Source organism: Cladophialophora immunda, assembly GCF_000835495.1.
Source record: "Cladophialophora immunda strain CBS 83496 unplaced genomic scaffold supercont1.4, whole genome shotgun sequence".
Taxonomy (NCBI): Eukaryota; Fungi; Ascomycota; class Eurotiomycetes; order Chaetothyriales; family Herpotrichiellaceae; genus Cladophialophora; species Cladophialophora immunda.
In genome coordinates, this window is record NW_015622544.1 from 3,208,059 (window position 1) to 3,229,678 (window position 21,620).

General features: G+C 53.5%; 9 protein-coding genes across 9 annotated transcripts; 4 read left to right on the forward strand and 5 right to left on the reverse strand.

The window, feature by feature from the left end:
* Nucleotides 1–1,360: 1,360 nt before the first annotated feature.
* PV07_07482 (actin-like protein) lies at nucleotides 1,361–2,560 on the reverse strand (the record flags this gene model as incomplete). Its single annotated transcript, XM_016394571.1, has 2 exons — nucleotides 1,361–1,423; nucleotides 1,475–2,560. 2 exons carry the CDS (start codon nucleotides 2,558–2,560, stop codon nucleotides 1,361–1,363), a joined length of 1,149 nt encoding a protein of 382 aa, XP_016247990.1.
* Nucleotides 2,561–5,497: 2,937 nt separating this feature from the next.
* Nucleotides 5,498–6,750, forward strand: PV07_07483 (uncharacterized protein). The gene is made up of 2 exons (XM_016394572.1): nucleotides 5,498–5,597; nucleotides 5,653–6,750. The coding sequence occupies exons 1-2, from the start codon at nucleotides 5,513–5,515 to the stop codon at nucleotides 6,282–6,284; spliced, it is 717 nt and encodes a 238-aa protein (XP_016247991.1). The 5' UTR covers nucleotides 5,498–5,512; the 3' UTR covers nucleotides 6,285–6,750.
* Nucleotides 6,159–7,517, reverse strand: PV07_07484 (uncharacterized protein). Its single transcript, XM_016394573.1, has one exon. It carries the CDS (start codon nucleotides 7,477–7,479, stop codon nucleotides 6,862–6,864), a length of 618 nt encoding a protein of 205 aa, XP_016247992.1. The 5' UTR covers nucleotides 7,480–7,517; the 3' UTR covers nucleotides 6,159–6,861.
* Nucleotides 7,518–7,620: 103 nt separating this feature from the next.
* PV07_07485 (uncharacterized protein) lies at nucleotides 7,621–9,146 on the forward strand. Its single transcript, XM_016394574.1, has 2 exons — nucleotides 7,621–8,408; nucleotides 8,466–9,146. Exons 1-2 carry the CDS (start codon nucleotides 7,625–7,627, stop codon nucleotides 8,999–9,001), a joined length of 1,320 nt encoding a protein of 439 aa, XP_016247993.1. The 5' UTR covers nucleotides 7,621–7,624; the 3' UTR covers nucleotides 9,002–9,146.
* Nucleotides 9,147–9,177: 31 nt separating this feature from the next.
* On the reverse strand, nucleotides 9,178–11,270 carry PV07_07486 (uncharacterized protein). The gene is made up of 2 exons (XM_016394575.1): nucleotides 11,183–11,270; nucleotides 9,178–10,949 (listed from the first exon to the last, which is right to left on the reverse strand). Exon 2 carries the CDS (start codon nucleotides 10,855–10,857, stop codon nucleotides 9,424–9,426), a length of 1,434 nt encoding a protein of 477 aa, XP_016247994.1. The 5' UTR covers nucleotides 10,858–10,949; nucleotides 11,183–11,270; the 3' UTR covers nucleotides 9,178–9,423.
* Nucleotides 11,271–12,433: 1,163 nt separating this feature from the next.
* On the forward strand, nucleotides 12,434–14,204 carry PV07_07487 (uncharacterized protein). The gene is made up of 3 exons (XM_016394576.1): nucleotides 12,434–12,877; nucleotides 12,935–13,268; nucleotides 13,323–14,204. Exons 1-3 carry the CDS (start codon nucleotides 12,821–12,823, stop codon nucleotides 13,607–13,609), a joined length of 678 nt encoding a protein of 225 aa, XP_016247995.1. The 5' UTR covers nucleotides 12,434–12,820; the 3' UTR covers nucleotides 13,610–14,204.
* PV07_07488 (uncharacterized protein) lies at nucleotides 13,926–15,328 on the reverse strand. The gene has a single exon (XM_016394577.1). The coding sequence runs from the start codon at nucleotides 14,859–14,861 to the stop codon at nucleotides 14,604–14,606; it is 258 nt and encodes an 85-aa protein (XP_016247996.1). The 5' UTR covers nucleotides 14,862–15,328; the 3' UTR covers nucleotides 13,926–14,603.
* Nucleotides 15,083–17,244, forward strand: PV07_07489 (isocitrate dehydrogenase [NADP], mitochondrial). The gene is made up of 2 exons (XM_016394578.1): nucleotides 15,083–15,885; nucleotides 15,941–17,244. The coding sequence occupies exons 1-2, from the start codon at nucleotides 15,429–15,431 to the stop codon at nucleotides 16,897–16,899; spliced, it is 1,416 nt and encodes a 471-aa protein (XP_016247997.1). The 5' UTR covers nucleotides 15,083–15,428; the 3' UTR covers nucleotides 16,900–17,244.
* Nucleotides 17,245–17,967: 723 nt separating this feature from the next.
* Nucleotides 17,968–18,799, reverse strand: PV07_07490 (uncharacterized protein). Its single transcript, XM_016394579.1, has 2 exons — nucleotides 18,400–18,799; nucleotides 17,968–18,336 (listed from the first exon to the last, which is right to left on the reverse strand). The coding sequence occupies exons 1-2, from the start codon at nucleotides 18,568–18,570 to the stop codon at nucleotides 18,019–18,021; spliced, it is 489 nt and encodes a 162-aa protein (XP_016247998.1). The 5' UTR covers nucleotides 18,571–18,799; the 3' UTR covers nucleotides 17,968–18,018.
* Nucleotides 18,800–21,620: the final 2,821 nt, after the last annotated feature.

Sequence of the window (21,620 nt, forward strand, 5' to 3'; positions counted from 1 at the left end):
AATGACGATGCGGCTTCTGTCAGTAGTAATAGGCAACTTGGGATGGGAAATAAGAATGCCGTCACGAGGAGGACCAGGGGACCAGGTGATTATATACAGATCACGGACCACTTGTGAGAGAAAATTTTCTATACGGACAACAAGGAGCAGTTGACGCGACGATCCCCAGTCAAGACGCAAGCAAGGGGCCGTCACAGGCACGGAGAGTGTGAATTCTGGGGCCATTACTCGATAGAAACCCAGCACCTGCTCGCACCTTGCAGTTAACTGGAAAGTGTCGGCCAAGGTTGAGACAGGCCTGCCGTTAACTGCAAAGCGCGGCGGTGCAAATTTGCAGGTCACGATGGGGACAAGGACAGATGGCGACACAACGAGCGGGAAAATAGACAAGACTGGCGTCATGGAATAAGGAGAAAGGTGACACGGTAGCCGGTGGATATTGGAGACCAAGGAAAACCAAGAGCAGAGTAAGGTGGTGACAGTACTTGCGTGATGGGCGGAAGCTGCGCGATGGCGAAAGTCTCTGGTAGAAAATTCCTCTGGCGGAGTCGCCGGCGAGGGGCTGATTGGCTGCAGCAAGACGTCAGGTTGACCACGAGATGCGACCAGATGCGACGCCCGCTCCAGCTGGGAGAATCCGTTAGTCATGCCCAGCCTCAGTGCGGCCTGGTGAGCCTGATCCTCCGCCACGCGCTGCCCTCCGAAGCAATCTATGGGGTAATCGTCTGGCGCCCAGAGCGGGGACCGTCGTTTCCTGGGGGTAATAGATTGCTTTCCTTTCTCCAGCCGTCACCACAGTCACCACGCTCACCACCGCAACCGCCGCAACCACCGCAGAGGCCGGGGCCCCTGAAACAGCCCTTGCTTTTCCCGCATTCTTTCTCCTGGTAGACTCTGTTTTGGTCCTCCTGTTTGCTGACTTGTCGGCCTGACAATCCGACACGTGTTGGCTTTTACCCCTGAGGAGGATCGATACGATCTCGCCCGGCCCGTCGAACAGAGGGAACGTCCGCCCTTTGATGTTTATGTTTGTCTGCCTCGATCCGGGTATTGCTTCCAGAGCATGTCGACCTATGGCTAGACCCATCCCCGGATTCTCGGCACTTCCCCGCAGTTGCCCAAGACGGTGGCCCTGGGTGTCATCGATCACCCGATCCAAAATTGGCCTCTCCGTGACGCCGGGTAATGGGTGTTCATTGCGCGCTGCCGGTGGTGCCTGACACACAAAAGGCTTTTTGCTTTTGTTTTTGCCTTCACCGCCAGATGGCTCATCGTTTCGTGGGCTGGATGTGACCAAGCCGAGGTGCTCAAACTCCTGGCCACGACTTCAACGAGCACTACCGCGCTGGACGACGCTCCATCAGGTGAATTTGGTGTGGATAACGTCCGGATTCTCGTGCCAGTCGTCAATGCTGACCCACATCTAGCCTGGGATTAGTGGTGAGCCAACAATGAAAATTTGGTGGCCACGTACCTTTCTGAATGTGCTCAACCCAGCAAGGATGCTACCACCAATCCAGGTGCTGTACTTTCGCTCGGGGGGCGCGTATATCTTGATGCGCATGTCCTTGACCGCCAGCCTTTGCATTTCATACAGAAGTCGGTCCGGAAACCCCTTACATAGAGTGGTTCCGCCGCTGAGGACAACATTGCCGAAAAGGTTTTTGCGGAGGTCCATGTCCGTCCGGTTGATGGCATCCACCACCATTTGATGGATGCCCTGATACTCCAGTCCGATCAACTCTGGCTCGAACAGAATCTCGGGTGCCCGGAATCGTTCCGCCCCGATTTTGATCTTCTGGCCATCTGGGAGCACATACTCGACATCCCTTTTCTCGTTCTTCCATATCCCTTGTGACCAGTCCTTCTCTTCTTTTCGTGGGTCGAGGGCGATGTATGCGGTTTTCTCTTTCATGATTCGGACAATTTCTTTTTCTGCGCTGGTGTGAAAGACGTGTCCATTTTTGCGCAGGAGCAGTTGCATGTATTCTGTGATGTCTCTTCCCGCCACGTCGATTCTCCTTATGCTGCTGGGAATTGCGAACCCTTCGTAGACAGGAACGGCATGACTGACACCATCCCCACTGTCCAGAACGATACCAGTCGTTCGACCACTCGCATACAGACTCAGAACGGCTTGGATAGACATGTATATCGCAGGGACGTTGAATTGTTCAAATAGGATCTGGGCGGCCGTGTCTCGATTTTGTCTCGGGTTCAAAGGCGGCTCTGTGAGGAGGACAGGGTGTTCCTCGCTCAGTGTTTTCAACTCTTGCTCGTAGACATAGGTCCAAATCTTCTCCATATCATCCCAATCAGTCACAATTCCGTGTTCAAGCGGATACTTGATTTTCAGGAGGCCTCGTAGTTCCTGCGCCTTAGGACCGATGAAGACGTCTCCCTCCAGAGCGCCGGCAAGGGCACGGACGTGTTTAGGTCGACCAACATAGGAAGGGAAATAGGCCGCAGGAAGATCGGTCCCGGCGAAGCCAGCTCGAATGGTGCCACTTCCGTTGTCCAGCACCAGCGGCACATTGTGCAGGCTTCCACCGTCGGCCATGTCGACCACAAGTATTCCAAACAAGCAAAGACTGATACTGAAAGGGATTGCTGCTTCAATCACCGCATTATGTCGATGGTGTAGTTGTTTCGGAGAGGAATAGGGACCAGACAAGAGAAGACGCGAGTCCAGTGTCCAGACGCGACCAGAGAAAATTCTGCCGCTTTACACCGCCTTTGTAGATTTGTTCCTCCGCCACTGGCAGCCGACTTTCACAACACGTAGAAACACGCACCGCAGAGCCATCAAGCTACCTAGCTACTGGTCTACTTGCCAACGCTGAATACAACGACCCATTTGTTCTTAAGATTGAGCTCGAGCAGTTTCAGCCATCAAAATGCCCAAATATAAGTCGTTCCATCCCCTCCCATGACTGTTTGACTGACATTCGCAGTACTCTTTTGCGACTACTGCGATGTCTACCTTACACATGATTCGATGTCTGTGCGCAAGGCTCACAATGCTGGCCGAAATCACCTGAGAAATGTCGTCGAGTATTATCAGCGTACGTACCAAAAGACAGGAAGAGCTCAACAGTGTTTAACAAAATTCAGAGATTGGCCACGAGAAGGCACAGTCGGTTATTGACTCGATCACATCGTCTTACGCCGCCGAAGGTCAAGCAAATCCCATGCTTCAACAGGCTGCGCCAGGATTTCCTCCACCTCTCCCTGGCTTCCCAGGTATGTTCGGCCTCGGCCCGGTCTGAATCTTTGTCTCATCGATATCCCTCACAGGAATGCCTCCTCCCCCATTCGGAATGCCTGGTGCTCCGCCGCCAGGTTCTGGAGGTGTAGTACCTCCGCCTGGCGGCGGTCGTGGAATGCCGTTTCCACCCTTCCCGCCCAGTGGCGCTCCTCCTCCAAACCTCCCAAATGGCTTGCCTTTTCCTCCACCACCAGGAGGATTCCCTCCCAATTTTCAATTTCCTCCTCCAGGGGGCCCTGGCGGTTTCCCACCTCCAGGTCAACAAGGCCAGCAAGGCCCACCAGGGGGACCAAGCCCGGGACCTGGTAGTGGCATGAACCAAGGACAAGCCCCTCCTCCACCCGGTTTCAATATGAGCGGTCCACCGGGTGCAAATGACAACAGACGATGAGGACAGGGCCAAAACCATGAGATCAGAAGCCTTCCCACATACGCGAAGCCATCAAGCGAAGACCTGTGCCTGAAGGGGTGTCCTCTGGACATAAACGCCTCCTTCGGGTGCCAAAATCGCTAATCTCGATCCACTCCCAGGTAGCAGACGCCCGCGGTACATTGGAGGAGCCGATCAAATCCTGGTTCGACGTGGCATTCGCTTCCTGTCTCCGACTAAAACACGGCGATGCTATAAAGACCATGTTAGGTATTATGCATATTGCATATAGACCGCCGGTGGCAAAGGAAGCCTATGCGCGTAACGAAATTAAACCCAGTCATTTGAAGATGAGTCAAATACAGAGATCACAGCTGAAGTTTGTTCGACCTCAAACCTGCACTCCGCCACGATGGTCGTGCCTGCCTTGTCCGGGCGACAAGGTGTGGTTTGGCGCGAGTCATGAACAGGAACTCCCTGTTTTCTACCCGTCACGCGAAGTCGCCTTCTGTTTGCTTGCTAGTCAGTCTCTTCACCTATGGCTTCCCACAACCTCATCGAATTCCTGGAATATTTCATCGCGCCTATCTTTATTGTCTTGCTTCTAGCGCTCTTCATCCATTGTATATTGACGATCCACCGAAAAAGTGAGCGCCACTTCTCCCGGTTCAACTCGATTCTATCCGCATCTCACTCACGTCAGTCTCTACTCAGCTGGGACGAAACAACTCCTGCGTGAACAGGATGACACCCACCAGCGCATGAGCAAGTCGACTTTGAAGAAAGCGCATCTGGCCAGACAGCAGGGCACGATCAGCACGATTTTATGGGATGTGTTCCCCGTACCTATCAAGAAAGTATTGGCTCCAGTCTCCCCTTACCAGCCCCCGGAATAGCGGTAGCACATCAAGTCAGATCAACCAAGATACTTGAACGCATCTCGTTTGCACGATCCAAGGGCATTAGAGACCGTGCGATGGAAGAAGTCGAGAAGAGCAAGCAAGATGCGCGAAGGGCACAGTCCAAAGCTCGCAAAGAAGCCGCAATGCAGGAACGCAAGACACGACGAGAGAAAGAAGAGAGAGAGCGAGCCGAGAAAAGACAAGAGAGCAGAGAAAGAGCAATGCAGAACAAGAAAATCAAGGCAGAGAGAAAGGCACAAGAAAAGCGGGTGCAGGACTACTACGGCATACGCGGCTATGACCCCGGCGCTGGTATGCTTCACTCTAATCGAGAGAGGGTGGCGCACCGAACTACCGACGCACAATTACAGACATCTCAGAAGATTGACAAAATGTTGAGTTTGAGGCCGAAATCCAGTCAAACCTGGGGCGTAGAATATGGGAAACCGAAGGAGGATCGTGGGAAAGGGCGCGCTTCACAATGTGGCGGCGGCGACATCAGACTCGATGGCGACCTTGAAGAATAGCATGGCCATGAGATTCACCTTCGGCTTTCCTTTGCGAGTTCCGCCTGTTCTTTTTGCATACCACCGGGAATGCCAGCTCATCACACGATCATAGACTCTTCCTTAATACTGTCAATGAGGCGCCATTTTAGTTGAAATGTGATTTGGCAACACCCATAATTGAAAGAACCGAAACACGCTCGATAGAAGCTCTTTCTGAAGCTTCCACCCTGACGTGTCTCTCAAAGGATCAGTGTATAATATGCCAGCATTATGGCTTGATTCCGCCTTGCTGTTGGGCTGGGATTATATCAGTGACCGATAGGGCGTTATATGAATTGGTGGCAACGCGTGTCCAAGAACGCGTTTCTGGCCCTTAGACGCGTCGCCGACATTAAGTTCGGGGACAAGAAGACGTTTGTTCTCACCCCATTCCTTATCAATACAACGCCCCAGGTCTTTCAATATGGCTACAAAACTCAAGCGAGAGCACAGTTACGTGCCCGATGAACCTTCAAAGCGGCTGGCCGTACCTAGCAAACCCGAGACTTGTACGATTGCGGTTCTTACATTGGCTGGTTCAGCTCGATGCTAACAAGTCTTCAGCCCCAGAGGTTGTCCTTCAGCACCTGTCGTTCTCGGATCTGAAGGAAGTGGTCCAGACGCTACTTGCACATCCAGCCACTTGCACCTTCACCCAGAGCCAACTGCTTGCGTACCAAGAGAGAGCCTTTGACTATTCCTTCAATGAAGCTTATGAGGAGCGCTGCAGCATCATGTTAGGGGCGTCCGTCGCAAGGGCAAGTGCAATCAAGTCAGCATACGCCAACAAGGGATCGCAGTCGCTTGTGCTTTGGCCAGAGTCCATGAAACCCTTTCTTCCGCGTATTCAGGCGTTGATTGACAAAGGCACCGAGGTCACAGGGCCTGTTTTGGCGTGGGATGCCCTGAAACGAGCGACCCGTATGTCGATATTTGAATGGTATGATGATAGCGACGAAATCACCCTAAACGATGAGGAATCATGCGATTGGTATCATGACGAGGTCGACGGTCTGATGCTGCAGATTTTTCGCATTCAGCAGCAGCATGACCCGGAATGGTTACGTGAGGAAGACCCAACCAAGAAGATACGAAAGTGGCAGTTCCTAGCCAAGACCATCGACGGACCATGTAAATATCGCTATCACCGAACACTGGCCTTCCTCGGAGCCTTCTTACCCACAACCGAAGCCTGAAGAGTCCAAGGGCTGTAGAGCACTTGACGAGTGGAGCAAATGGGGAGAGGTGCACGGCGCAGCATGCGATCTACCATGGATGGCCATCCGGATTCCAGTCTCCGCTGCTGATGTCGTAACTCTTGAGCACTGCTGTCTGCAAAGTGAAAGGGTCTGAAGCCGAGGTCTTCCCTCTTAGCAGACCGAAGCGCAGGGGCTGACTGGAACAACGAGCATGGGCATCGGTGGTCACCCCGGGTCCGGTGAAAGAACTGAATAGGTGGATGTGCAGTTGAAAAGAGGACATAGCTCACCCAGCTGATCCTCAAAATCCGCGAAGCCGTCACTGAATAGCTTCGGGCATCCTTGTGGCAGAAGCAAAAGGCCAAGGGAACAGAGGTTGATAATTCGTTGTCACGTCCAATAGGTTGAGGGAAATCTCAACGCCACGGTCGACCTGAACAATTCATTGAAAACCATATCGCTGACCTTTGTTGATCCCATTTTCGCTTCACGACCAACCGGTTCCAAGATAGGACATGAGCCAGACCACAAGTTTGACATCATCCAAGAAGCGCCCAACCCGGCTGTGCGAAAATCAATCGATCTGCCAGCCCATTTCTTCGGCAATCACGTCCTCCAGTCCCCGTTTGTACTTCTCCTCTCCTGACCGCAATGGCGGCCACTTCTTCATCTTCTTCCGCAAATCGTCGACGCTCGCTATCGAACCCGCGAGATTGTCCAGCTTGCCATGAATTACATACTCCTGCTCGGCTAGAGCCTCGGCCAACTCGACTTGGTGGTTGTGTAAGAGATCGGTGTTTGGGACCACCACAATGGGCACACCGATGCGGAGGGCGTCAAGCACTGATCCTGAACCGGCATGGCTGATGACCATCCCCTCCTCCTGCTGGGTTCGACCCTTGACTGCAAGCATCTCCCCTCGCAGCCCTTCTCTGTTGAACCCGAAGCCTGTAATCTCGATGCTTCTATCGAGATCGGCTTCCGCTAGAGCTCTGGTCTGCTCCTGGAATATGGCTTCGCCCTCGTGATTGCCATACTGGATTCGTAGTTGCGTATATCCTGCATCGCGAAGAGGTTTGATGAATGCTGGCTCCAGTACGGCGCGGACCAGACTATTGAAGGGAGCTGTTGCGCCGATGGTCACAAAGCATCGCTTCCCAGAGACATTGCTAGATGCTTTCGGATCGCTCATTATCCAAATTCTCGAGGAGATAATTGCGACAAGGGAGGAAGCATGAGGAGGACCATGAAGTGGCACTACCCAAGACATGTTCTTGGGTGGATCATATGGGCTCTAAGGGGCCCGACCGCTGTACGGCCGACTATAAGGACCCCAAATGCGAATGCGATTTTGGGGAAATTTATCTGAAGCTCCCCAATGCGCAGGTTTACAAGATCCAAAGACACCGGCAACAATGGCCACCACGGCACGGCATTTATGTCGGTCATTGTTTCAGGTCAGTCGACAAATACCCGTGAAGCGAAAATGTCAAGCAGCACAGTCGCAGCTCTTCACGCGACGGCATCGAGTCACAAGCACGAGCACCCAATTTCGACAACTCTCGACGACTTTGCCGCGCCGGGCAGACAAAGACCGAAGGATCAGTGCCTTTGACCAGGACGGAGATGGTGAGGAAGATGATGAAGGCTTGGACCTCAGTCGACCTCCCGAGGGCGGCTACAAAATCCCCTCTACACCCATCACCCTTGCCGACCTAGACCCCGACGAACTCGCCGATTTCCAAATGCTCTCGCCCAAGGACCAAGAGTCGTACCTGGCCTTGCAGAATCACTACGCGGCCGAATTCGAAGAAGCTGGAATCAACTTCAACGCCGATCCCAACGCCCAAGACCCCTTGATGGAGAAACTTGTCGACAGCGTAGACCGAGAAATCGGCAAGGAAGTCGAACCCTTGGATTTCCCCGACGTCCCGTTGAAAGGCAATGAAGTGGGCTTCTGGGCGTTGGATGAAGAGGACGACGAATTCACGCAAGTGGAAGACGGCGATGAGGAGTGGGACGAGAGTGCTATTTCGAGTGTTGCGCATAACGAGTTGGACCTACACCGAGAGGTCCGGGAATACACACGGGTCATTGCCTGGGATATGCCCTTATTACAGCGTAAGTCTCCTGCGGCTTATGCCTGCCTCGACGTTCTTACTAATATATCTTTCCCAGAGTTCGCAAAACCGTTCACACCCCCTACGGAGGCTACGCCCCTCCGTTTCCGCTACACTACGTACATGGGCGAATACCACCCAGCTGCCCGTAAAGTGGTTGTACAATTCTGCTCGAAAGACCTCCCCAATCTCACCGAGAAACAGCGGATTAAACTCCTCAAACTCGTCGGCCCGCGCTACAACCCAGATACGGACGTGATCAAGATGTCGTGCGAAACCTTTGAGGCGCCCGCGCAGAACAAGCGTTATCTGGGAGATCTGGTCAAGAAGGTACTGGACGAAGCGCGCAACGGGAAGGATACGTTTGAAGACATCCCACTCGACTTGAGACATCACAAGCCGCAAAAGAAAATCGAGTTTCCTGAGAACTGGAAGTTGAAGCCCTCTAGGGTCAAGGAGCTATTGATCGCGAGACAGGAGCAGAAGCTGCTGGGCGAGGGTCAGACGGCACAGCAATCCCCGGTACTCGATGGCAAGGAATTAGTGCACGAGTATGTTCGGGCGTTGGGAAGACCAGCGCCCTTGAGACCATAGCGGTCTTTGTAAAACTAGGGATACAAAATAGATCTCAACGGAACATTTGCAAAACACTGTAAAGGGAAGGTCTGGGCCTTTGACGTGAAGTCTTTCATTTGTTTGTTCATTCCGACTATCCCCCCCTCTCGATCGTCCTCTCGATCGAGAGAGGAGAGATAAGATAGTATCTCTGGAGAAAGACGACATAGGTATAAATTTCGGACCCGGCATTTGACATGATGTTGAAATCTCATACCAGCAAATCCCCCAAAGCTCGCTTGAATCGTTCCTCTCTCCGTCACCGGCCCGCCGCCAAAACTCCCGAGCTATGCTATGCTGAAAGGACACCAGCTCTGATTGCTCATGATTTCTTCATCCATCCTCCATCGTTGTTGTCGTTGACGGCCGGCCATTGATCTGGCTTGGTCGTGAGGTTGGGTCTACGCTTTCTTCTGCGTTTGGCCCTGTGCCTTTTTCCGACGGGGATTTTTGCCGCCGCGGCCCTGTTTCTTCGCATTCCCAACAACGGCGGAAGCGCCAGCATCACCAGCAACATCAGCAGCAGCAGTCTTCTTCTCGCCCTCCTCGCTGCTCTCGCCGCTCTCGCCGCTCTCGCCCTTCTTGGCGGCCGCCTCCCGCGCGGCATTCTGCTCCTCCTCCCACCCGGCCTGCTCCTGCTCGCGGATCTTCTCCATCTGGGCATCCATCATGTCGCCGAGCTCGCTGTCCATGTCGGCGGCGAAGGCGGCGGCGAGGCGCTCGTCGCGGCGCTCCCTCTCGGCGGCGCGGGCCCTGTCGACCTCGGAGGCCGTGGGTCGCGCGTGGGCGAAGCCAGGGCCACGGTGGTTGCCGCCGGCCCGTGGGGCTCGGTCGGCGTGGTAATATCGGCCGCCTCTGCCGTTGCCAACGGGCAGGGCGTTGATGTGCGTGGCGATCATGCGCCGGGTGGCTTCCGCATTCAGACTGACGCGCTTGTGCTGATGATGCGAATGCGGTGGCGGCGGCGGTGGCGGCGGCGGCGCGGCCTTGCTGCCGTCGAAGATGCCGTAGCTGAGCCCGTTTCGCCCGCCGTTGACGCGCAGGCTGCCCACCTTGTACGCCTTGCGGTACCAGTCCGGCAGGTCGCGGAAGCCCAGCACCTCCAGCACACCGAGCTTCATCGGCATCACGTGCTTGAACATGCAGCCCTGCTGCGCAAAGTTGCACTCGCCGGTGCGTAGCCAGTACGAGCAGTACACTTTCTGGCCCACTGGTGGCATGTCTGGGTCTAGGTCAGCAGGAGGGCTGTTGCCTGCAGGAATGGCCGTGGCCTTAATTCGCCATGCCAGAGGAGGGGAGGTGGTCGTCGTGGCGGCTGTGGCGGTAGTCGTTGCGGTGGCGGTTGCGGTGGTCGTGCAAGGCTGAATGGTTGCAGAAGGACTGGCCGGTGGGGTGGTGGGTCGAGACGACTTGCTTTCCTCCTCATTCGAGCCCGTGGAAGATGGAACGGCGTTGCTGGCCGTTTCACTAGGTTGATCTCCAGCGGCATCGGGCGCTTTGGACACGGTCGGGGTTGATGGAGTGGTTGGGCGCAACACGGGAGCGGTGACAGTGGAATCTGGCTTTGAGGCGTTCGAGGCCGGAGATGGAGGAGCGCAGATGGGGTTGAACGGGATTGGGGTGGTGTTGTTCATGCTTTGCACGACGTGGTATTCGTGTCGCGCTTCGTAGACGCCAACCCCCGTCATGCCAGCGACGTCAAAGGCACTGAGGCTTCGAGAAACCCCCTCGATCTGGACGTGAATGGGCAGCTCATCCATGGCAATCAACGGAACCATGGCGCCATTCTGACGGGTGACAAAGAATTGAGGTCTGAGACTCTGTTGTTCGGCCATTTCGTCTCGGTGCGGCAATGTCTCTCGTGACAAGTTGGCTGAGATTGGCTGAAGCAAGGAGGACCGGAGCAGCAAAGGGGTGGGGTCGATGTCTGTTTGATCGATGTGAGTATATAAGCGATCTAGAGTTAGGAAGCCCTTTGATACTCAAGCAACGGGAGATGGTCTGTGAACAAAGTGTCGAGGGAGAAAGAGGGAGGCAGATGAAATATTTATATAGGAGATCGTTGGTCAGAGACAATGATCGCGCCGCAGTGAACGCAGTGAACGCAACGTTTTGAAATGAGGCGCGATGGGGGACAATAGCGACGGGGGCAATACTCACAATAAGGGTCGATTGCAGCGATATAGGTCGGTGAATTGGGGTGAGGCTGTAGGCACGGCCAGTGAATGGGTGACAGATTTCAACAGCAGTGAATTTGACGCGGGCAAGATATAGCAGACTCCAATGGACGGTGACGGTGAACGTCATGCATTATATAACCTGGTGCGCACGACGACAATCGCGCTCCGTACCTTTGAACAAACGGTCCAGGGACCGCACTGCCTGCGCAATCCCACTTCCTCAGCTTTTGTTTGTGTGTGCTTTGTGCGCACCGCGCCTAGGTTCCTAGTTTAGAGTTACACACGAGGCGGATGTGCCTAGGGAACAACGACCAAACAACGGGCGATTGCATGGCAGACAAGAAGACGACAAGACAACAAGACAAGGGGACAAGGGGACAATGAACGATATGCCCTCCAAACTCACACTCACGGAGACGACATTGACGCCAGCCAGCACCAGCATCGGCATCATCAAATGGAAAGGGAGCCGCAAGGCTATCACTTGCCCCCTCAGCATTGATATCACGACCAGCAGCCATGGTCTGGATGGGAACACCGCATCTCTTCATGTTTGGAGTTGCGGGCGCATACTCGCACCATCTCCAAAGCTGATCTGCACTAGAGAATTGTTGGTCGGTCCTGAGGAAGAGACACAAAGCGACAAACATCTTCTTTTCTTTTCTTTTCTTGTTCTCTCTTTGTTGTTCTTTGATGGAAGATGGACGTTGGATTTAGATGGAAAGGGCAGGCACACAGTCAGCAAGGAGATGAGTGGCTTTGGTGGAGCGCACATGGGCGGGAAATCCCTGGTCTTGCTTCTGTTTCTGGCCATGAGTCGCGACTGTGATTGACAGGCTGGACAAGGCTTTCGGATGTCAGGCACCAGTTAAAGGACTTTTATGCACAGTTAAAGATAGCGATCGATGCCGCTAAAATCCTGCCGCTAGCCTCAAGCGGCAATACCGGTATATCCGGGTGCACTAGCCCGGTCGGCATTCTGAGACACGGATTACTTGATCTTCCTGGTCCGAAAAGTCAGGCATCCCTTTTAACCAGCGTAGTTAGCCTGCGAGCCCTAGTGCTTCAGGCGCGCCCAAATGCCCAGGGAGCCTAGCCATACCCAGCAAGTCATGCCTAGCGAGCAGTTGTGCTTTCCTTCTGGCCCAGCCGGGATAGGGACAGGCTAAAGGGGTCACTTGGACACCCTGCAGCGACCACCTGGCAGGCCCTCAAGCACGCTCCAACACCTCAGCAACCCGTCGCCTGCCCACGGTCCAACCACACTGACACTCGTATCCTCCCAACCACAACCACCACTCGCCGGCTCTCGCATCTTATTCCCCTGCCCGATCGCTCGCTCCCGTTTTACCCAGCAGGCCAGTCATCTTGCACGCACTGCCTGCGCCTCACCTCGTCCCCGACTGACCGCACTGCACCAACCTTCTGCCCTTCAAACCCTTTGTAACCTGACCTCCTCCCTCATCCGTCAAACGACCATCGACTCGACCACCCACCACCTCCCGAGGTTGAGTTCCATCACTCTCGTTTCTATCTCTTTTTCGCTTCTTCCTCCTTCTTGCGTTCTCGCTTCTGCTGCTCATACGCGTCCGAATCGTCTTGATTTCCTCGCGATACCATGGCCACCGAGGCCTCCATCGCCCTGACGAACCGCTCTCTTCGTACCATTCGTACCGTGCGTAACCACCCAACCTCCGACCCTTTCTCGGATCACCAGATTGACCTTGGATAGGAACTGGAATTTCTCGCCGATACCTCCATCATCTCCCCCGAACAGCTCTCCTCCATCCTAGCACAACTACCCGCCCAGACGCCGCTACATGCTCCTTTACACGCTCCCGTCAATGGCACCGCCAACACGCCCGTCGATCAATTCTCAAGCATGAGCCTCAAGGAGGGATATGCTCCCGTTCCTACACCTGCACCTCTCCCTCCCCCAGCCTACGTCCCGCCTCCGATATTGTCCATCGCATCCGCGCTCTACGCATATACGCCCACAGATGCCGGTGACCTGGCACTCCAGCAAGGTGATCGGATACAAGTACTGGAACATATGAACAATGATTGTACGTGTCACCCATCAACACTTGTGTTCAACTGGATGCTAACTTAAATCTCAGGGTGGAGAGGTCGCAATGAAAGAACAAATCTAGAAGGCATCTTCCCACGAAGCTATGTAAATGTCATCGAGGACCGACGGCCTCCCATGGTCCACTCACAGTCGACTGAGTACGGAAATCTGCCCCTGCAAATCAGTCAATCAGGCTCTTCCGCCGGCGGTCCAGAAGGTCGGAAGTACAGCAAGCTCGAAGAGCAGGGCAAGAAGTTCGGCAAGAAGATGGGCAACGCTGCCATCTTCGGAGCTGGAGCCACAATTGGCAGCAACATTGTCAATGGCATTTTCTAATGACGGTATTAACGTTCTGATGCTCGATATTTCAGCCTTTGAGACTTGCAAAGGCTATGGCTATGAAATTTCGTTAGAGTGTCCTCCACAGAGCGGAAGAGCGCACAAGCACTGCAACGGGAGCGAATAATGGGCATTATCTTGACAAAAAAAGAAATCGGAATCACTTCTTGACGGAGACGGGGTGCATGGGCAAACGGCGTCAAAATGGGAGAAAATGGCGTTGATCGTCGGCGGTCGGCCACCGACTTGACTTCTTTGGCTACGCTGATCGTCGACAAAGATGAATGGACACGGGATACGCTCCCAACAACCATCCATACTTATATTCTCTTTTGTCCTTTTCAACAGGCCATCCGCGGGCCATTTCTTTCTCCAGAGCGAAGAGCTTGGTGGTTTTGTTCAGGGGACGAGGCACAGTGGTTTCCCACAATTGCCCTAGGGATTGAGAAAGCAAGCAAGGACAGAATGAACTGCAAATCTTTTTACGGGCATGACGAGTTCAACTTGATTGATATGCAGACAGATTTTCCCGTACTGCACATATTGTACTTTCAAGAAGGCCTGGTACGAAATCAAAAATTCCATATCCATAGCTGGTTCGTCTCCTAGCTTCCGACCCACGCGTGCTTCTTTCCACCCCGGGCTGCAATAAGCTCCTCTTTCGTGATTTGCAATTGACAGGTTCTGAAATCATGCAAGGCCACTCCTCCCCAGAAAATATTGGCGTTCCTGACCCGAATGCTTGGTACTCACGAAAGGGGGCTCGCGTGTCGAGAGCTCCGCCTAAATAATGTGCCGGCGTCGATCTCGGTCTCGGAGAGCTCAAGGGTTGGTTTGGCTTGAAAAAGACCGTGAAGCTGTACGTCCGTCGTGGACGTTGGGGGAGCCGGTTCTCTATCCTCGAAACAAGTCGAGGGCACGCTGAATGTCCGTCCTCATCTCTTGATGTGGTCTGTTGTCATAAGATGTCTGATGTGAAACCCGATATCTTTCAGTCCTCATCTCTTTGTGGCGGCGGTCCGCTCGCCCTGATCATCTTTTCAATCATCTGTCCTCTTACGATCTCCTTGTTCTCTCCCAGTCCGAGGGCCATGTACGCAAGCAGAGGAGGGTGACCGACATAACTGGCGAGAGAGTCGCGGACAATGTTTTGGCTCCATTCGTAGCGGGTGGTGTCGGCGTGGCCAGTGCCTACGTATTTGGCCTGCAGGGACTCGAGTTGTTGGAGAGTGCGCAATTTATCGGCCATGGTGAAGGACGAAGGGAATTTTGGGGGGGAAACCGTGAGGCAGAAAGATATGAGGCTGGTAAGTTGATTGGTACTTGTTTGTTGCTCGTTCTCAACGTGTCTGGCGCGGAAGAATTCTGCAACCAGTTTCTAGGGTCGAAGTTGGGAAGCGATCTCGGAGCCTTAGCCGCGCTCGCCACCCCGTGGCATCCCATTGTGTGCCGTTATTCATTATTATTATTCCGCCAAAGCAGCAGAAAACCCCACGTCCCGCAGGTGCCAATCGCAGCCAAAGTTCGAACCAATTCCGCCTATGTTCATCCTCGGCTGTTGGTCCATCTCGTCATCGGCTGTTGAATCACAAGATCTCTATCCGATGGCACCTCAGAGGGGTGTCCACAACAACCACCAGCAAGCCGAGCTATCTGCGCACTTCCCAACGTGCAAAGTTTGCGGTTGTCAAGGTAATGGGCTAAGAGATCCTCCCAAGTCGACCTGATCACGTCGGTCTGCTCACCCGGACCTCACAGCTTCTTATATACCTGCCACTCTCCGTTCCTTTATCTAGCTTTTTTCTCCCCTACCCACATGAATCCTCTCCGGACGGCGCTCGTGGGCGGCGCTGCAAGAAGATCCACACTCTCGAGCCGGGCTCTATATCACTCGTCCTCTTCGCTCTCGTCCAGGATGGCGCCCACGGCATCGAACAGACTCGCCGCCGAATCACGCAGACTCGGCCTGCCACAGAGCCAGACCCGCACCATGTCCTCAGGCAAGGCGAAGATCAAGGTCAAGAATCCCGTCGTGGAACTCGACGGCGATGAGATGACTCGGATCATCTGGCAAGACATCAAGGACAAGTTCATCTACCCGTATTTGGACATCGATCTGAAGTACTACGACTTGGGTTTGCCATACAGAGATGAGACGGACGACCAGGTCACCGTGGATGCTGCGGAGGCCATCAAGAAGTACTCGGTGGGCGTGAAGTGTGCGACTATCACTCCGGATGAAGCCAGGGTTGAGGAATTCCACCTGAAGAAGAGTATGATATAGAGTATCTCCGCATCTCCATGCCCAATTACTAACGCGCCTGGCAGTGTGGCTCTCTCCTAACGGCACAATTCGAAACATTCTCGGTGGCACTGTCTTCCGGGAGCCCATCGTGATCCCACGAATTCCCCGTCTCGTTCCCGGCTGGGAGAAGCCCATCATCATTGGTCGTCACGCGTTTGGAGACCAATATCGCGCCAAGGACACAGTCATCCGCGAAGCAGGCACGTTGGAAATGGTCTTCACACCTAAGAACGGAGGCGAACCAGAAAAGATCAAGGTCTTTGACTTCCCTGCAACAGGCGGCGTTGCCCAAACACAATACAACACCGACGATTCAATAAGAGGATTCGCGCATGCCAGTTTCAAATTCGCACTTGATAGGGGCTATCCGCTCTACATGTCCACGAAGAACACCATTTTGAAGGCCTACGATGGACGCTTCAAGGACATCTTCCAGGAAATCTACGAGAAAGACTACGCTAAAGAATTCGAAGCCAAGAAGATCTGGTACGAACACCGCCTGATTGATGATATGGTTGCGCAAATGATCAAGAGCAGTGGAGGATTTGTGATTGCCATGAAGAATTATGACGGAGATGTGCAGAGCGATATTGTGGCGCAAGGTTTCGGATCACTAGGTTTAATGACCAGTCAGTTGATTACTCCCGATGGCTTGACGTTTGAGAGTGAAGCCGCGCACGGGACTGTCACACGACACTACAGAGAACATCAGAAAGGAAGAGAGACCAGCACCAACCCCATCGCCAGTATTTTCGCCTGGACCAGGGGATTAGTCAAGCGTGGACAGCTTGATGACACACCCGAGTTGGTGACTTGGGCAGAGAATTTGGAGAAGGCCGTCATTCAGACTGTCAATGACGACGGAATCATGACCAAGGATCTTGCTTTGGCCTGTGGACGCAAAGACCGGGAAGCGTGGGTTACTACGAGCCAATTTATGGAGGCGATTGAGAAGCGGTTCAAGAAGAACTTGGGGGCTTAGGGCCTGGGAGATGTTGCCAAGGCATAAGATGCCAGCGAAATGTTGGTGAACAACCGATGGTGGATGAGCAAAACTCGAGATGGGTGCAAATGCCGCGAAAGAAGACAATAAAGAACTGGATGCATAGACGACCAAGATGGGCAGAAGGACATGGCCAGCAATGCACAAGGGTCCCCACATCCGCAAGGCGTCGGCTTAGAATCAGATCAATCAGTTTCCGTTCGAGATTTGGGTAGGAAAGACGGTGTCCAGCATTCAGTCCAAATACTAGAATCAATATCTGCATCTGCATCTGCATCCAAAATATATATATAAATACATATATATATCAAACCTGCCGTTCTGCCAAATCCTAACCCGGGGTCGTTGTGTTCCTCTTGTTGAGTTCTATCGCTGCCATGTCTGGTCGTTCCTGTTTCTTGTCCTTGTTCTGTGTAAATGACGGGTTTATTTTTTATGTTTGAGAACGGCGACAGAGCATACGTGGTGCCTCCGCGAGTAAGGTGATCATGGAGACCGGAGAAAGACGAGGAGGATGGCCGTCCCTTCTTTGCTCTCTCTCTCTCTCTCTCTCCCCCCACTCTTCTTGTTCCTTCGGGCAAAGTGGCGGTCACTGACAGATATCAGAGGAACGGAAGGCCGAGGACAAAGCGAGGACAAAGCCGGAAAAAAAAGAGAAAGCCGTTAAGAATTCCACACCCAGTCTATGTTTTGGTACTCCCCGGACCGGGACAAGAGCCACAAAGTCATAACGCAACGGAGCTCGCTATCAATAAAGCCCCTTCTGGGGAAAATCGGAACGCGGGATAGGCATGCACACAAGCACGCAAGCACGCATGCACGCAAACACCCGAATGAGTCTGTGACGGCCGTGACAAGGCTGCTTTCCGAAACAGCATGACCACCATTCTCTCCTGCAGTTGAACCGATGCGCCCGAAGGGGTATTGCACAAGAAGGACTGTGCGTCGAGGCGCTCGTCGACGCCTATTTTCGCCCTCGCTGTCCCTTTTCTGTCCCTTATCGAGATTTCACGTCTTTCATCCCCTGCGCTCGATCCCAACTTTTCACCCCCCCCCCCCTTTTTCCCCGGGGGACTCATGGAAACTCAGTTATTGCCGCTATTTCTTCTTGGCGGGTCCAGGTTTGGGGCTCCCAATGTCACTGCCCGTCAAGTTGATTTTCATGGCATTTTCCAGTTTCCGTATCGGGACCAGGTCATACACGCCTCTGCCACTCTCAATGTCTTTCAGCTGTGTTTCCTTGACCCCAGCCTTGTTCGCCAGGTCCTTTTGAGACATGGATTTCCCTTCCGCGTTTTTATTTTGGTTCCGCCAGTTGATGATGGCCCGTCCTACCGCCAGCGGGACGGTTTTGGGCTTTATGATGTCGTCCGAGCGGTCGACCTTGGTCAAGTGTTGGCCCTCGACGCTCGATTTCTATGTAGTCCCGTGTCAGTATCATCGTTGTTCGTGTCCAGCGGAACCGAAGCTGCCACGTACGCTGTTTGAGCCTCCGTATTTCTTTTCTGTGGCAACGACGGCTCCGGATCGTTTGGCTGCGTTGAGCGCAGAGTTACCCTTAACGACCCGTTCACGGTCGACCCCTCCACTGCCAGGGCCTCTGGCTTTGCTACCGATACGAGTGACGGTGTCCCAGTCGTTATCAGCCATGGTGTCGAGTATAGAAGTCGTGCAGACTTAGGAATGCGAGGACGGCGGTGGCGTGGTGGGTTACGGTTGCTTTCGTCGCCGAAATGATACAGCGAACAGGATTCTGGGCTATCAGGATGAATTGTCCAGGGGATATATTGGGTAATATGACCAGGTTTGAGCGAGAAGGACTTTGTTGAGTGTTGAAGAGAAAATGAGTCGACGTTGACAATCTAGAAGCTGCCATTCCATCCGCCGCCATTTCGCTGCAACTGGCTGCGGCTAAAGCCTGATTGAGTCATCGCCCCACGCCACGGCGCCAAGGCTCGGACTTTCTGCTTTCGCCGTCCTCCGCCACTCCGCCAGGCGCATGCCCCGGTGGGCGGCAAGGCTGAATGGAAATCTCAGCAATCGCTGTCAAACGAATCGCCACACAGGCCAAAGTGCGATCACCCCGGGCGGCTGCAATCAGGCTCCCGGTTAGCTCTGTAACACGAGAACGAAGATAACATTGGCCCGCGCTTGAATGTTGTCTGAGATTCTGCTGTCTACCATCTCCGGAAAGGGAACGATCGTGTCTCTTCAGCCTGAGCATGGCTGGTCAAAGCGCGTATGCTATACGCCTGGATGCCCTGGTAGATGTATGAGTACTCGGTACATAGCCCTGCGCGACCTGAGACACAAGACCGGGAATCAATGGCCGGCTAGGCGACTGTTTTGACTGAAAATCTTGCTCTCTTCCCTTCTAATTCTATGAGTTTGACAACAATCATAGTGCAATCTTCGCTCTGAGCAGAGATCAGTCTCATTCCAACGCAATTGGCACGGCCCTTTGCGGGAATTGTGCGGAGTTTTTTCAAAACATGGTTTATCTGAAGACGCGCTGTCTTCAATATTCAACTCGTTCTTTGCCAGAGTCCCGAAACACCGTCTTCAATTCTCTGCGGCAGAGCGCATGGTAAAACTCATCGAAACTCTCACAAAGATTGTCCTGATTTTCGCTCACGTCATCGAGCTCGAAGATTGTGGTGATATGCCAATCATACTGACCGATGACATTAACTACTTCTCGTCCCTCTTACGCGAGATTCGGGAGGGCGAGAATCAGCTGGGGCTCATTGGCTGGCGTGAGGCGTTCAACGGAGTCGAGGAGCTGCTCTCGTCTAAGATTCCCTTTAGAGATGCAGGCCGTAGTGACTATACCCATAGCATGTCCCTCTCCAGTGATTTCGGGCGGTCTGTGTATCTGGACACTTTTGGTGATTGCGACCCAGTCGATGTTCGGCCCGAGCTTGTTCACATTCGCAAGGGTACACCCACAAGTTCAAAGACAGGAGAACGCAGATTGCTGGTGAGAGATGGGAGTGGCATAAGCCATGGCGCGAAAACATACGTCTTCCCCGTTGAGAGAGCCCCGAGGCACACCCCTCGACATTTGCCAAGTGCATTTCCCGGAACGTCTATCATACGTCCCTCTCGCATGACTTCCAAATCACCCTTCATCTTGGCTTCCAGGCAGTTCCCAAGTGGGAGAAGCGTGGAGGCTCCAAATCTTTCCAAGAATCCATGTGCTACGGTCCCATCGGTGTTGCGAGTCTGCGCTCTCGAGCACGTGGCTTCACAGAAGGGGAAACGGTACCTCATTTTGTAGGACCGGGTCGGACTTGTCTCAGCTTTACCTGCCGTCTGGAAAGCGTGGCCATCTGAGACAAGAAGTTTCGTCGTGATTTTGGATTTTATGCAGTCGCAAATCTTTGATGCGATTTTGGATGATCGGTCTCATCAGGCTTTTGCATTCTGGCGTCTGAGGTACTGAATACACAGTTCAAGAATGACATATTTAGACACACATTCTGTTTATCCTGGGACACGGCCCATGGCTGGACCTTTCTTCGATGCATTGCATTGCGGGTGGGATAAATTCTGACTCGTCTCCAACAGGGTCGAGAAGGACAGAATCAAGGCCATGGTAACAGGGTGAACGTGAACGAGATTCGCAAATTGTCTGGGGGAACTGCAAAATGAAGAAACTGCTTGTTTGTCGTGGTATGTTGCTTTTGCTGTGCCAAGAGGAGTCTCGGCAACACTACTCGATAATAATAGAAATACACACTGGCGGTTCTACGCTGGGGCAGTACGTTCTTTCTACGACGCCTCGCCGTCATAAGAACTGTTGACATAAGCTGCGGAAGATGGAGGATGCCGGCTTCCCGGCAGGATTTCCAATAATTGCTTCGATACTGCTCTGTTACTTCGGACTGGCAAACTGGACCACGATCTGAATGATGCAGGATCAGAGACAGGTTTACTTCTGCTTGCGGGGCATGAAGTATCCAAATGCGGCGCTAGTGCCGAAAGTCATACTCCCAATCCGGCAATTTCTTATGGAAGCCAATCAGAGCGCGCTCTGTGCGATGACTAATGCCGCCGTGGCTGGACGTTAGACGTCAAAGCACTGACTTCCACCCTCTCAAAGGTCGCAGAACTGTCTTGCTTCTCGTAATCACATCATCCTTCTGAGATTCACTTGATTGTAAAGCATGGGAAAGAGGTTGAGATGTTTTGCTGCAGGGAATAACTCGGCAGCTGGGATTGCTAGAGAAGTAAAGGGAAATAGAATGGACCGGCTCCAGCTATAAAAGAGAGGGCATCCCTTCATCTGGTATCAGAGGTGTCCAGTTCAACATCATCCGATCACTCCAACATCAGTGCTACACGACTTGACATTCAAACCATAGAAAGAAACTCCAGAACACATACCAAAAGCTCTCACACCATGGCCACCTACGAGACCGCCGAGGACCAATTCGTCACCATCAACGGCATCAAACACGCCTACCGCCGGTTCGGGCAGACCAGCGGCACGCCGCTGTTCCTCCACGTGCACTTCCGCGGCAACATGGACTGGTGGGACCCGGTCTTCATCAACGGGCTGGCGGCCAAGCGGCCGATCCTGCTGGTGGACAACACGGGCGTGGGCCGCAGCGAAGGTGAGGTCGGGCTGACGTTCGCGGCGTGGGCGCAGACCATCATCGACGTGGCCAAGGCGCTGGGCATCCCCAAGCTCGACG